The sequence below is a fragment of the Cervus elaphus genome, chromosome 12, assembly GCF_910594005.1.
Source record: "Cervus elaphus chromosome 12, mCerEla1.1, whole genome shotgun sequence".
Lineage (NCBI taxonomy): Eukaryota > Metazoa > Chordata > Mammalia > Artiodactyla > Cervidae > Cervus > Cervus elaphus.
In genome coordinates, this window is record NC_057826.1 from 81,602,961 (window position 1) to 81,618,635 (window position 15,675).

At 44.0% G+C, this 15,675-nt stretch overlaps 1 protein-coding gene across 6 annotated transcripts in view; it reads right to left on the reverse strand.

The window, feature by feature from the left end:
* Window positions 1-1,285: 1,285 nt before the first annotated feature.
* The window catches only part of THSD4 (thrombospondin type 1 domain containing 4), a 639,243-nt gene continuing 624,853 nt past the window's right edge, over window positions 1,286-15,675 (reverse strand). For all 6 annotated transcript variants that reach the window (XM_043919742.1, XM_043919743.1, XM_043919744.1 and 3 more), the window contains 3 exons: window positions 11,358-11,537; window positions 7,795-7,939; window positions 1,286-7,340 (listed from right to left, as the gene is read on the reverse strand). In XM_043919742.1, the coding sequence (XP_043775677.1) occupies window positions 7,198-7,340; window positions 7,795-7,939; window positions 11,358-11,537 (468 nt within the window). In that variant the 3' untranslated portion in view covers window positions 1,286-7,197. The remainder of the gene's footprint in view (window positions 7,341-7,794; window positions 7,940-11,357; window positions 11,538-15,675) is intronic.

Here is a 15,675-nt window from a genome sequence, read left to right on the forward strand (position 1 = left end):
TGGACAACATTCCAACCTCTTAGGTCTGTGTGAAGGTGTCATAAGACAGGATGAATGACAGGGCTCTGGCACATAGCAGGCGTCTGATTTGGGAGTTGAAGAATAAATGGAATTTGGGGGTAACAGGAATGTTCTGGCAATGGATACACAAAGCTCTGTGCTAAACACCGCTGAATCATACACATTAAAATGATTAATGTAGTGAATTTTGTTAAGTGAATTTTACCAAAATAAAAAAAGAGAGTAAATTAAGATTTTCCAGGCTGGAAAGGTGAATGGGAGGGGTGGGAAGCAGATTTGAGGCATAATAAGTTTCTGAGCGCTACTGATAATGATGATGCAGGGCAGCATCAAGGAAAGAGCCTGTGGGGACTCCACCAGAGATTCCTTTGTCCAGGATGACTTTCAATGTGCTTTATGACCCAAGTCATATTCCACGTTGTTATGCACCAATATAACTCGAAAGACTTTTCAAACACGTTGCTAAGCTCAAGCCCAAGGCAAGGCCAGACCAAGGAGAGTTGGAAGAAACTGTATTCAAGGTGAGAGTTGGAGGGACTTCTCTGGTCACCAGGGAAATCCCATTTGGACTTATCTACAACATAGAAACGGACTCACAGACTTAGAGAAAGAACTTATGGTTGCCAGGAGGGGAGAGTGAGGGGAAGCTATAATTAGGAGGTTTGGGATAGAAATGTACACACTGCTGTATTTTAAATGGATAACCAATAAGGACCTACTGTACAGAACAGGAAACTCTGCTCAATGTTATGGGTCAGCCTGGATGGGAGGGAAGTTTGAGGGAGGATGGATACATGTATATGTATGGTTGTTCACTTGAAACTATCACAACATTGTTAATCAGCTATACTCCAATATAAAATAAAACCTTTAGAAATTAAAAACAGATTACAAAATAAATAAAATAAAAAATATTTTAAAAAGCTGAGAAATGGAGTTGTATGAATCAGCATGGTGGGCTCCACACTTTCTGCCTCCTGGGGGAGGTTTAAAGAGATGTCTGTATGCATGTAAAAAAAAAAAAGAAATCCTGAAGAAGTGTGCATATCTGAATATTTTATCTTAAGTTCCTCATCCACGGTTGAGGATTCATGTAAGCCAGCAGGCTGAAGGCCCATGATTCCTGTCCTCTTAGGGGTCCAGCTACCCCCAAAGCCAAAGTCCCACAGACTAACCAGCCTCTAAGGGCCTGACTCCTCTCTTTAGAAGGCTGTGTAGTGCGATGTGAATAGACATGGGAGAAAGCACAGACGTGTTAACAAAGCTGATTTTTAACACCAGTTTATTGTATTTTTACAATAATAAAAATAAATTAGTCATACACAAAAATAGTTGTCATTTTTGCTGAAGAGAAAGCAGACTACTTACTCATATAATTTGCCTTCTACCCTCCACCTCTTTAAGCAATAATTGACACCAAGGGTGACATGGGGTTGATGGAGTATTCTGTGGGTTCCATGCTCCTGGCTGTGGAGGTGACCACCCAGAGCCCCCCTCAGCAGTCACCAGCGGGGACCCTGGAGGTGTGGTCAGAGCAGTGAGTGCCTCAGCTCCTGTATACCCCTCCTTGCCCCTGCCAGGGGACCCTGCCCCCCTCCCAGCTCCAAGTTTGCCCCCCGAGCCACTTACTGCTGGTGACTCTGATGAATGAGGCAAGACAAAGAGAAGGGTTGAAAAAGACCCCCGTATTTCCTTCTCCACATATTTGAGGGTGAGGAGAGGGCAGATTATATGAGCAAATATGATATTTAAGGTGGAAAGGTGGCAATCCAGACAGACCTGTTTTCAGGTACAATCCCAGGGGTAAAAAGCCCCTGAATGAGTCGAAAAGTAGAGTCATTTCTATTTGATCTTAAAAACCAAGGAACTTGGCTAATCAGTATACTTAAGTATACCCATGGACTTAGAATGAGATGCCATGTGCAGCAACTTTCTGGGGAAGCTGGTTAGTAGGATCAAATAATTTTACACAAATGTGGATCGAATATGTAAATAAATACCTATTAGGTCCCTTTAAAATTAACACATTCTAAATAATAGAACTATTTTGGTGTAGTGACTCATTCCGCGGGTCGAGTTCAGAATACACATTTCCTATAAACATCTTGTATTTACAAAGAACAAAATAATAAGTTATAACAAAGTATATCCTTCCGTCAAACTGAATGGTGGGGATCTGGGGGTCAAGGCAGCTGGAAATCAAGTTTGTGTAAGAGAACGGCTTTCCTCTCACGGAGGCAAAGGGTCAACGGCTGGAAGACGCTGAGAAAGCCGTCTGGAGGGTCCCACCCCGTGGGGCCACTTTTCCTTGGCACGATGGTTGTCTCCCACGGCCAGCCACTGGAGAGAAAGAACCAGGAGTGTGGTGCAGGGTAGAGAGAATGATGGTGTTCCAGAAAAGACGCAGGAAGCAAAGTGAGTTGAGACAGAGATGGTATTTAGAGGGTCCTTGTCTAGTCGAGGCACTGCCTCCATCAGGGCGTGTGACCCCAGGCAGGGAACTAGCCATCAGGACGTTTGGTTACTCATCCTCAAAGCAGGACCAGACAGGGCAGCTCTGATCAATTGGCTAGTGTTTCTCTGAGGTATGAGGTCACACTCTGCTCTTGGGAGGAGTGCAACACTGGGTTAAGAACGGTAGTCATAGCAACAGGAAGTACATATGCTGTGTACTTGCCATCCCAGACCAGGTGAATCCCTTGCATCTGTTCTACTTACAGAGTTACCAAAGTCCAGACGGGAAGGAATCTTAAAAGTCCTGTTGCCCCAGCTAGGTGCTCGGGTCCCCCCAACCCCTTTCAGCATCCATGACAGATGGCCATTAAGACTCTGCTGAGACCTCCAGGAGCGGGTCAGTCAGCAGTACCTACCAAGGAGTCCTCTACCTTCCAAAGGTGCTCATGCGTAGAAAGGAAGTTCTCTTGCAAGAGCTAAAATCTGCCTCCCTGCAGCGTTCACCTCCTAGGATGGCTCTCCTGGTGCTTCCCAAACCTCTCCTCCAGCCTAAACATCCTCTTGAAGTCCTTGCACTGCTTCCCACAGTCTGCACCCCTCCTCAGGATCAGGCATGCTCATCTGAATGTTATATGTTATCAACATTCTTCTTAAAGTTTACGGCAATCACAAATAGGGTTCACCAATGTTTTCTCCTTATGCCTGAATGCTCTGTGGCTTTTTGTTTGTTTTGGGTTTTTTTTCGTGTGTATTTTTTTTAGGGGGGGTAATTTCATCCCACTTTCTTGACCTGCATTGAGCTCAGCCAACTGAAACTCTTACCTGCTCCCCATATTGTACTTCTATAGTTTTGTTTTGAAATCCAAAGGTGGGACTTTATCTTGCTTCCTGGTGAATTTCAAAGATCTGGGTTTTATTCTAGTCTCTCAGACATTTTTGGCCCTAGAACTTGTCATTTAGCTGTTACCACTCCAACTTCTTGGCATCCACCAATTTCATTACGAAGTTGTCTAATTTCCCACCTAAGCCACACTAAAAATGTTTCGTATGGCAAGGATGCAGTGTTGGTGTCCACCTGCCAGGCTGACAGAGGTTCCCTCAGGTTTGATGATTCAATCTTTCCTTAAAAGGGAAATCATATTTCTTTCTACCACTTGCATGTGTGTCTTTGATATTAGAAAATGGATGTTCAAATTAGAAAAAGACAGCCACAGGTTTAGAAAGGCATTAGTAACATCTGGGTTTCTCTCTCTGCCACACAACTTGATAGCAACAAATGAAAACAGTGTCCCTCGTTTTCATCCCTCTGGAAGGCCGTTCTTTTTTAAAGGAAGGAATCATGAAAGCTAAACCCTTTGGGGGCGAGTAAATGATAAATACTCCAATAGCCATGGGCCAGAGAAGTAAGGCATGGGGACAGACAGGGACAGTTGTGAGTGCTGCCGTCACACCGGCGGTGCTCACCTGGGTTCCCACCAGCGTGCAAGCAGCAGGCAGTGAACATGCCCTTCATGAGCTGAACCAGCTCTATCTGGTGGCTGGGTTTACAAGCTTGTTTGTTTCAGTGCCATATTTCTTATATTGCTCCTTTTCTAAGGGGAGAAACAAGAGTCCATGTGAGAATGGGAAGGACGGGCTGCCCTGAATAGCCTTTGCCCTTTGCAAGGGGCACACTTTCCTTTTCCAATATGTGATAGTACACACACACACACACAAAAGCAAACTATTTCTGTTTGGAGCTTTCTTGATTTTTCGGTGAGAAAAGCACAGAACTTAAATTCATCTAATTTTAAAATGCAGAGCAGGGACTGATGCAATTTGGTTTGCAGAAAAAAAGTATTAAAATGTAAATTTCAATTCTGCATCACGGCCAGCTATGGGAACAGAATGAGGGGATGGGAGATGGAGGGTCATGCGAAGGAGAGGGTGAGACAAGGGGGACAAGAAAATGGGAAAGAGACATCTCTGGAAGGAGAGAGGAGCATTGTCACTGGAAATGGTACTGGACATTATCATGTGTGTTGTGCTAAGAATGGAGGCATTTAGATGCTGATATAAGAAACTAGGAAATTAGTAAAAACTGCGTTTTTAAAACAAGTTGATAAACCCATGAATCTAGTAACTCATGCCCTTTCCAGACAAATGAATTTCAAGACTAGCTCAACTATTTGTTGCAAGAGGAAAAAAAGATGCTCACTTTCAGTACTTCTTTCCCCTGAAGACCTGGGGTTGATTCATTTGCTCCTACCCAATTCCACACCTGGCAGGATGGCCATTCTCATGGGAGCATCCCTGATCCTTTAGAGCACTGTTGGTACGACTTAGGGACACTGTTAGATGTCAAAGAGACAAAGCCCCAGGCCAGTCATGAGAATCCTGAGTTGGAAGAACCTGGGATGCTCACCTCCCACTTGGTGGAGAAAGCCCTTTTAGGCTGGTGAACCCACTCATATGGCAGCCACACCTCTGCTGTGTCGGGCAGCCTGGATGGCTAGAAGGTTTTCCCTTCATTTAAGCTGAAATCAGCCTTTCTGCTCTTCCACCCATTGATCTTTCTCTGCCCTCCAGCATGTAAAGACAGCCTCCTCCAAAGAATCCTCCAAAGGACTGGCTTGTTCAGGAAGATCAGAGAGCAGGTGCAAAAAGGATACCCTCCCCTGGGACGAGAAGCAAAGGCAAGTGATGAAAGAGCGAGAGAGTGAGTGCTGGCTAGGAACCAGCCGTATGCCTGGCTTCTCTGGTCTGCTTTTGATTGGTGGGCGCGGGAATCTGGGCCTCTGCCCTGCTGCTTATGGCACAAGTTATATAAGGATCAAGGAGAGATGGGTGTGCTTTTGGAAAAAGGTGACTGGGGCTTTCCAGAAAGAGAAGGACACTTATAGTAAGGCCAAATAGAATTTCTGAAAGCCCAAGGGTAATGCGAGCATGATGGGGTGTGTCAGACTGAGCTGCTGATACTGCTTCCAAAAGCACATCATCATCAAATTAGCAGATTTTTGGCTTAAAGCGCTCATGGGAGAAACTCAGTTGCTATAAATTTCAAAGCAAACATTTTCTTTGAATGGGAAATAGGCCCAGGACCATAGTACTAAATAAGACAAATTTTCTTTACGCTTCCAATTTGTTCAGCCTGATTATTTTTCTTAGTGGGTGTAAGAATATACAAATATATATATATATATAATTTCCCCCTTCTTTTTCTTCACTGATTTTTTTCAGATAGATTATCTTCCATACGCACTGCATTCTCTTTCCACCCTGAGGCCTTGTGAACTAGAGTTATGTGAAGAGAATCAAGAAGGACCCTACTGCTGTGGCCACTGTGGAGGAGTTCACAGCCCCTTTCCCCAGGCTGATTGCATTAATAAAGATCTTAGTGCTCACACCTCGGAGGGGAGATGTGGTTTGTGAGTCATGGGGCAAGGTGTGTGTAGGCGAGGGGCAGGATGCAAAGAGAAATCCACAAATCAAACCAGAAAGACCCAAGGGAGACTCTTTCTAATATAAACATAGGATTCTTACTGGGATAGGTTGGCTGGACTTTCCTCTGGGCGATGTGTGGTGAAGGCCCAGGGCAGATGACTGAGAAGAGGCAAGAGCCCAGGGGGCTACAGGGCTGTGTGCTCTGGAAATCTGCTCTGGGTGACAAAAAGTGACCTTGATGTAGGATTCCAGGGGTGGTGTCTCCCACTGGGGAGAAGAATAATAATTTAAGGCAATCACCCTGCTACCACGATGGCTTTCTTATCTCATGGGCTAGTTCTGTTAAGGATGGGGTTCAAGAACCCATGCAGAGTCCTGCGATTTTGTGGGGGAAGGGAAAAAAAAGACTCCTGAAACAAGTGAGTGCAGGAGATTAAGACTTGACTTTGGGCCAGAGGAAAGAATTCAAAGGTCTAGGCTTTGTTTGCTAAGTGGGAAACTTCTGAGCCTCTTGGTCTGAGAGGAAGCCACATTCTGCAGATGTAAGACTTCTGGCCAGGCCTCGGGGTAAAGGTTTGTGGTCAGACCGCAGGGGTTGGGACTGACCACATGGGTCAGTCCATGACCTCATACCTGGCGGGTCAGTTACCTAAGCTGAGTCTCAGTTTTCTTGTCAGTAAAATAGGGACCATGATTCATTCCCTGCCTCCCATTCTGGGGCACCATGAGCCATAATGAGCTAATATCTCTGACTATACTTTCCAAACAGTAAAGCACTAAACTGGCAAGAGATATTTGTGTCATAAGGCAGGAAAACAGCCTAAGGTCTTTAAGCATGAAAATAGGCACAGCCGGGCTGAGGTAACAGAGGAATGCAGGCATCTTAGCAAGCCTTAGGGGGGCCCTGGGGTGGGGGTGCTGCCTCCTCTGACTCTCCCTGGGGCACTGATATTGGAAGGGCCTGCAGCGCCAGGGACGAGGCAGCGCCCAGACAGGGCCCGGCTGCTGACTTAGAAAGTGCCAGGATGGAGTCAGCTGGGAGCTGAAGGCACTCCCCACCGCTTGGTCTGCAGAGAGCTCAGGGGCCAGGCTTCTGGAGGAGGGGTCATCAGTTCATGGTGATGCTCAAAGCACAACCGTGGCCTTGCTCTTGGGCACTGCGTGTACACTTTACGAAGGCAGGGTGCGGACTAACTTGACTGGCAGCTCCACAGGCCAGGGGGCCCCCAGTAGGGCAGCGGCCAGCCGGTCCCACCGCTCACAGACTCCCGGACCTGCCCACGGGTGTGGAGTGGGATGTTATCTGCTCCCGAGGAAGCCCGAGTGCCTGTTGGCCACGCGTGTGCAGGAGGCGCAACAGGCGGTCTTGTAGTAGTTATAGACACAGAGTCTGGCCTGGACCACCACGTTGCAGTTGTAGTACCGGTCCTTGCAGTTTTCATCTGCGGCAGAGGAGAATGGAAAAGACTTTGAGCACGAGGAGCAGCCTGGCCTTAGGGAATGAGAAAGGGCAGAGGGTGTGGCTATTCGTCCCAGTCCCACTGTTTACTACTGACGGAAGGTGTGAGTGTGGGCTGAGAGCATATATTTTTTCTTCTTTAAACATGCAGCTGAAATCTGTCCACTCTGACCTTAAGGATGCTGGAACCAAATCTCTGAATGCATTTCCATTTTAATTAATTCCCAAGTAAGTTTCTCTTTGCTCGCCATCTATGCTATCAATAGCTACCTTAAACTATGAAATTTACACCTGAAGGATGCTGACCCCCTCTGAACTCCATGACTTTGCACACAGTCACAGAGAGACCTAGATGAATCTGGCATTTTGACACCAGAGAATTTGATGGAGATTAAGGAAGATGAATCTTTTACTGCAAGGTACAACTCCCTACTTACCAACTTCAGGGACACAGTCCTGAGGGTTACAGGATTCTTTTTCTTCTGGTTTCAACTGAGGGTCACAGAGATTACTTAGGGTCATGTCATCTGCCAGACAGCGTACTTCCCGGACGCGGAAACCACCCTGACAGCTCTTGGAACACTGTGAGGGGAAAGGAAGAAAGTTAGACTTCTTGGCAGCCCATTAGCTCAGCACATCAGAGAAGGCAGATTTTGGAAAATTCTGACATCTACCAAAGGAGACAATATTAAAACAAACTCCCCTGCACCTACTAATCAGCTTCAATGCACATCTACTCATGGCTAGCCACGTCCCATCTGTACCCTTCCGGGATGACATCTCAAATTACTTTGAAGCAAATCTAGACATCATATCACTTCCATAATATTTCAGTTTGTAGCCCTAAACAGCCAAGATTCTTAAAAAATTACCACAATACCATTATTACACCTAGAAATTAACAATAGTTTCTTCTCTTCAAACATATATTCCATTTTGCTTGTGAATCTCAATTTTATTTTAGATTTTCTTGCTTTATTTTGTAGTTTAAAAGTCCAGTTACAATTTTCAAAGCCCGTTACTGACATGTCAGCTTTCTAAAATAGAGATGTTTTGGGGTGTGGGGATCAGGGTCCACATCAGGTCTGTACACTGCAGTTGGTTGATAGGCCTTTTAATCCATGGGCTCCCTCCCCTGTGTTTTTGCCCTTGTACTTTAGTTGTTGGAGGAATGGAATCACCTGTCTTGAAGAGTTTCCCACAGTTTAAGATTTTGCTGAGTGCATTCCCTGTGATACAGGCTGACATGTTCCTCTATCTTCCACATTCCCCACAGATAGGATGTTGGATCCAACCTATTCACCTTTATCAGGTGCAGGTTTGATTTGTGTGCGTGCATGCGTGTGTGCGTGTGTGTGTGTGGTGAGACTACTTCATAGGATGTGTTTGTTTAGTTGTCTCTCTTTGGAGGAGGTCAACACTCCCTCAAGAGCAGATCCATTAGTTCATTTGGAGTTGAAAAATGGTGATAATATCCTAATACCACTTCTTCTTTTATAAGCTGAGAATCTAAAGCATTCCCACTCCTTCTTCACTTATGTACTTATGTTTACTCTCTGGTTACCCAGTGGTAAGGCTTGTTTAGGAAAGACAGGGCAAATGTTTGATTATTTTCCTTTATTTATCAGTTTTCAGAATAATGAGTTGGTTCCTCTAACATCCTACAATGGTGGATCTTCTAATTAGTTTTTTAATCATTGTAAACTTATTATATATGGATGGATTTAAATTTATTATAGATGGATGGATTTAAACTTACTATAGATGGATGGATTTAAACTTATAAAAGGATGGATTATAGATGGATGGATTTCTATAATTTCTATGGATTATAGATGCCATGGATTTCAACGCATGGCAGTTATTATTTTTCCTGATGCTCATTGATGCCCCATCAATGGCTATCCAGAGCTCAGAGTTGGTTCTTGAACTCTTTAGACATGAACTCATCTTTAAGAACCTCCTTGCTGCCTAGTGTAAAAAGTCATCCTGATTTAATTTATATCTATCTATACAGTCCCAGACCTGGAATCAGACATTTTTCTTTGGCTCCTTTCAGTGGAGAATGGTATTTTGGTGTCATTTTATTTTATCATTTTTTTTTGGTCTCACTGCTTGGCACATGGGATCTTAGCTCCTTGACCAGGGATCAAACCCAGGCCTTCTCTGGAAGTGCAGCGTCCTAACCACTGGACCACCAGGGAAGTCGCAGAGAGCGGCATTTTGAAACCAGATTCCAGCTGATAGGCATGGCCTTTGCTACTAGGTTGGCCATTGTTTCCAGGATCTTTCAGTGGATAAAACAGACAAAATTTTTTTTAAGATAAATTGATTCGTGAGTTCAAACTGATATTTCTAAGTCAGATTCAGGACAGCTGGATTTTCGCTTAAATCTCTTCTGTTCTGTCTGTTATCTTCTTTCTCCTAAGGTGAGAATCCTGTTTCTTAAGGCAACTGGGGATAACAGAACTATAGCATCATATCTACTATTACATGTATCATCAGAATACTGGGAAGTAGATTATTCATTTACTTTATCACCTGTTATACACCCAACCATTTCAGAACATAGGACAACAGCCACCAGTAAAAGTGTGGTTATTGCAAACACTGTAAATAATTTTCTGCAGTTCTTTTTGTCCTTAGAGATAGACAGATTATTGTGATTTAGAGCCACAGGCAAGAGAGCTGATGCCACCAACTGCATACATATTTAGGCTAATTTGTTTCATTGCATTTTCCATTTTTAGGGATTTCTTTAAAAGAATAATTTTGTTTTAAATTATATAAAATATTTACTTTGTTCCAAATGCAAATTTATAAAACAAGGTGAATTTAAAAAATGTCTAGCTTTCATCACTGTTTTTGTTACTATTGTAACAATATATTTCATATTTGCTTCAATTGACTTATTTATTTAAAAAATATTTATTTACTTATTTGGCTGCTTTGGGTCTTAGTTGAGGCATGTGTAATCTTTGCTGTGGAATTTGGGATCTTTTTTAGTTGTGATATATGACATCTTTAGTTGTGGGATCCTAGTTTCCCACCCAGGGATTGAACCCAAGCCCCCTGCATTGGGAGTGTGGAGTCTTAGCCGCTGGACCACCAGGGGAGTCCCCACTTATTTATTTTAAAATTTACATGCGGAAAAATTCATTTTCTGTGGCGCACAGTTCTGAGTTTTGACAAATTCAGGGAATCGTGGATCTCCCGCTGCAAACAATACAGAACTTTCATCGCACAGAACAAATTCCTTTGTGCTGGCCCTTTGTAGTGAGATTTGTCCCACCCCATCCTCTGGCAATCACTGGTCTGGTCTCTGTTCCCATAGTTTTTCCTTTTCCAGAATATTACGTAGACAGTATTATATGCTCTGTAGCTTTGTGGGGGGAGGGGAGTCTTTCTTCCACTTAGCAAAATGCGTTTTAAGTTCTTCCATGTCATAGGAGGTATCAGTTCTTTGGTTCCTGTTGCTGAGTGGCACCCGATTGTTTGGACAAACCTCTGTTCATTCGTTTACCTGTTAAGGGACATCAGAGCTATTCCCAGCAGATGTCTTAGGAATTTGTGGCATTTGATGTGACCTGGTGAGTTTGGTCCTTTGTAGACTCTCCAAACCAAACCAAATGGCAGAAGAAAATAGTGGTCTGTTCCTGCTTTCTCAAGGACCGTGGCCAACATCAAACCTAACCCTAAGAAGCAAATTCCTTGGCCAAGTTGGACCTAGAATCAGTCTTTGCAAACAAGATCCCAGCTGATTCTTAGGCCCATGAAAATTTGAGAGTCACCATTTTATGGCCTCTATAGTTTAGAAGTCAAGCTAGTCCCAGCCTCAGGCTCCCTCTTCCCCACCAAGCAGGCTGAGTCCAGGGCACCCCAGCTGTGACCAAGGAGAGCAGATTATGCAGGGAATCTGGGCTGAGCCCAGGGCCTGGCACCCAGGAGATGGGCTGGCCGTGAGGGGTGGGGGGAAGTGGAGGGGAGCACCAGGCCTTACCATGCTCCATTCTGTGTTAAACCATTTGGCCCCGCAGGGCTTGAGGTGGCAGGGTTGCTGGCTGGGGGGTTTCTCCAGAAAGGAACATTCATAGGGGTCCAGCACTTCAAAGGTGTCTGTGTTCTTCCTAACACAGATCACCTCCCTCTGCTGGGTCCCGCTCCCACACTCGATGGAACACTAGAGAAGGAAGCAGAGAAAGACAAGTGTCACATGATAGAAAGGGGATGAGAAATACCATCCATCAAGGAAGGTTTCCCAGAACTTTCCATCATTGCTTCAGGGAGGTTCCAGTTTTCCTGACAGCTCTGTTTCTGGCACGGAGAGCATCTGCCCTGAACTCTCGCGTCTTGAGGATGCTGGTGGCTGAGATCCTGATGCCCTCAGTAAAACGGGAGTGAAATCAGGTTTCCCATAGGTTATCCCACAGAGCATGCCATCCAGTCATTGGTTTTGTCTGGTAGACTCTGACACCTCTCATTGTAAAACAACGAACTAACATTTAGCTTATCTGCTGGCCTTTGGCGGGGTACGGCTTGGAATGAATTCTTTTCCCAGAGTCTGCATGTATGTGGGTGAAGTGCTACATTAAAACTCTTTGGGACTCACAAAACTCAGAAGAAGACCGTGGACTTGGGACAATGTCCCTTATGATCAACCCTCCCCTTCCGACAGGGCAGCCAGCAGGAAGCCTTTGCCCACAGAATCCAACTCCCTGGCTCCTTACTTGGAGCCGAAGCTCACTGAGGTTGTGATTGCAAAGAGTCCAGTCAGATAATTACACGTCTTGCTTCATTGCATTAGGTTATGGAAATACGATGCATGTAACTGCCTATTAGCTATTCTAGTTAGCATTTATTACTTTGCAAAATATTTTCTGTTCATGTTTGGTGTACTCTTACTACCTTTTGATTGAAAAAATTTTATAAGCTGTGATCTATACACTTTTAAAGACTTTAAAGAAGCTATTGCCTTTATGAAAAGCCTGTAAAAATGTCTACAGCTGCAACTCTTAATACTAGCCTTGCTTCTATGTGCAGGCACATGGTGAAATTAAAAAAAATGGTGGGGGGGAACCCATGTCACCACACAGCAAAAAAAGCCCTCAAACCCAAGCCAACAGACTACAGATTAGTCACACAGCCCATGATAAACCTCCCCATCAGCAATTTCTACTTTGAGCCTGTTTTCTGCCATCTTCACAGGTATACAGAAAACTACAAGGCTTCTTAGTTTTGGAGCTGTCTGTTCAGATGGTAGAGAATAAATGTGACCCAGACACAGGGGCAGACAAGAGGCCTGCTCCTAATGGCTAAAGACTGTGGAAGACCCTCCCGCCCCCGCAAGAACTAAGATAATTTAAGTGTGAAGCAGGGCTTCCCAGGTGGCTCAATGGTAAAAAACCCGCCTGCCAATTGAGGAGACACGGGTGCTATCCCTGGGTCAGGAAGATCCCCTCAAGAAGGGAATGGCAACCCGTTTCAGTATTCTTGCCTGGAGCATTCCACAGACAGAGGAGCCTGGTGTTCTACAGGCCATGGGGTCACAAACAGTTGGACATAACTGAGCATGCATGTACACACAAGGATGAAGAAAACCCAGAATTGACAGAGAAGAAAGAAAGCATCTGGGCATGAGTAATAGACTTGGTGGAATATCTTATGAATAAGAGTTGGGCTACTCCATTTCCAGAGTAGAAAAAGGGTCCCTAAACCTCAGAAGTCTCATTCTCTTGGGACAGCTTCTCTACAAGCCTCAGTAGGACCACTGCTAGCCCCTGAGCTCACAACTTCCAAGGGAGTCTTTTCCCCTAAGGCCACATGAAAAGTCCCAGGGAAGGACTCAGTTTGACTCGGCTTGGGTAACATGTCCAATCTGGACCAACCACTGTAACCAGGCCAGTGGGGCATTTGAGGCCAACTCTCATTCAAACTATGGGTCTGGAAAGAATATTTCCTTTTATACCTTGAAGTCAATTAATGTTTAAGACTTACTTTCAATAACTAAGCATGCTCTATTTCATTTTCTTTGGGGATAATATCCAATTCCCAGGGCAGGGAGGTGTCAGCAGGCTCTGACAGTCTTATAAACTCAGAAACAAAACCTGGTCTACAGTCAATCAGGTCCTGACCCCTTGGATGACAGGGCGATACACTGCATGTTTCTAATCTTAGCAGAAATAAACGCTGCCTTCCCCAGGATTCATGTGATTCTCACTTCTCTGAGTGCTTGCGCCCATGATCAGTCATGTCCAGCTTTTGTGTGACTCCTTGGACTGTAGCCCACCAGGCTCCTCTGTCCATGGAATTCTCCAGGCAAGAATGCTGGAGCCCACCAGGCTCCTCTGTCCATGGAATTCTCCAGGCAAGAAAATGTTGCCATTTTCTTCTCCAGAGGATCTTCCTGACCCAGGGTATTTAACCTGCATCTCTTGGGTCTCCTGCATTGGCAAGGGGGTCTTTACCACCTGAGCCATTGGGGAAGCCTGTTCTCTGAGTAGGTCTAGAGTTAATAGGAGGCCCATAAATGAAAAAGAACTGAATCCTGCTCCCCTCTCTTCTTCCTCAGACACTGGGGGACACGTGAGTTAAATTGCACTGGTTATCTGCTCTGTGTGAAGGCTGTTATGACCTGATACTGCAGTTTCACACAGGACTCTTCCCATTGTCTCAGTTTCCATAGATTGCTGTCGTTCAGTCGCTAAGTCATGTCCAACTCTTTGTGACCCCATGGATTGCAGCATGCCAAGCTTCCCTGTCCTCCACTATTCTCCCAGAGTTTCCACAGATACTTGGTGTAATTAGTGTCCCATACACCGTTCACTTCCGAATTATCTTTGGGGTTTAGATCCTAGATATTTTGCTGCCAACAATGAGATAGAAACATTGGCAGAAAAAAATAACAAACATGGAGAAGAGGAAACAAATATTTATTAAGTACTCCCCATGTGCCAAGCAACAACCCATTCATACAGTGTCTCATGAAAATCCAATAGCAACTCTAAAAAAGGTGGTATTATTATTCTCCTATCTGGATGAGGAAACAGGCTCAGAAAGGTTAAATTACCCACCCCAAGTCAGAGAACTAAGGGGACATAGAGCTGGGATCAGTTATCAAGTATGCCTAACTCTGATACCAACTTGGGTAGCATTGGTAGTACTTGAATTCTTTCTTTTCTTAATTTGCTAATATTTTACAGTTTGTATTATAAAAATATTAAAGGAAATTTGAGGAGAAAACATTTGCTCATGTTGTTTATATAAAAAGCTATACTTTGAAGTGGTTGAGATAGGGTTCACATACTTTAACATAGTCTGTTTTTCACTTGCCATTATATGTTCTTTCCACATCTTCCTAATTATCACTGTTGTTGTTACATAATACCGTAATGAGTTATGATATGCCATAATATTCCTAATTGCCCTGCTGTCATGAACATCTCTGTTGAAAAAGGCTTTTTTTTTCTCCTGTTAATTATTTCCTTAAAATGAATCCTTAGGAGTGGGGTGAGTGGGTTAGCAAATGAACATTTTTATGGTTCTTGACTTTTATTGCCAAATTGCTTTCCAAAGGGGCTGTATCAATTTACAAGGACAAGGCAGTCCATTTTTTTCAGGGTCTGTTTTTAAAGCTACTTAAAAGAAATAAAATTCTATATGGAGCCGGAGGTCCAGAGAATATATAAATCATGATCATCAGCCAAAATTCTTTGGAGAACAAGCCAGCCCTGGGAGCCAAATCCTAGATGGTCTGAGAACTCAAAATACCGATGGTCATCATAACAGGTCAAAGAGGGAATGATTTTAGGGGGCTCATGTGCAATTTTGGAACTCTAAGGAAAAAATTAATTGGTCAGTTAGGTTACTTTATTGAGGTATTTGGTGTTATTGGTTCTTCATAATGAACAAACGTAGCTTCTTGTGTTTCTGCTTCTTTCCCCCAGCTTTACTGAGATGTAATTGACAAATAAAATTGTAATATATTAAAAGTATGCTCATGATGATATAGTATACACATACATTGTGAAATTGTCCTTACAATCAAGTTAACCCACCCATCACCTCACATATTTACCTTTTTCACATGCATATGTGAGAACACTTAAGTTCTACTCTCTTAGGAAATTTCAACTATACAGTACAGTATTATCCACTGCAGTATAGACACCATGTTACATACTAGACCGCTCCCCCCACCAGAACTTGTTCGCCTTATAACTGAAAGTCTGAACTCTTTTACCAATCTCTTCCTGTTTCCCTCACCCCCAGCCCCTGGCAACCACCACCCTACTGACTGTCTCTTTTTAAACATTCTGTAT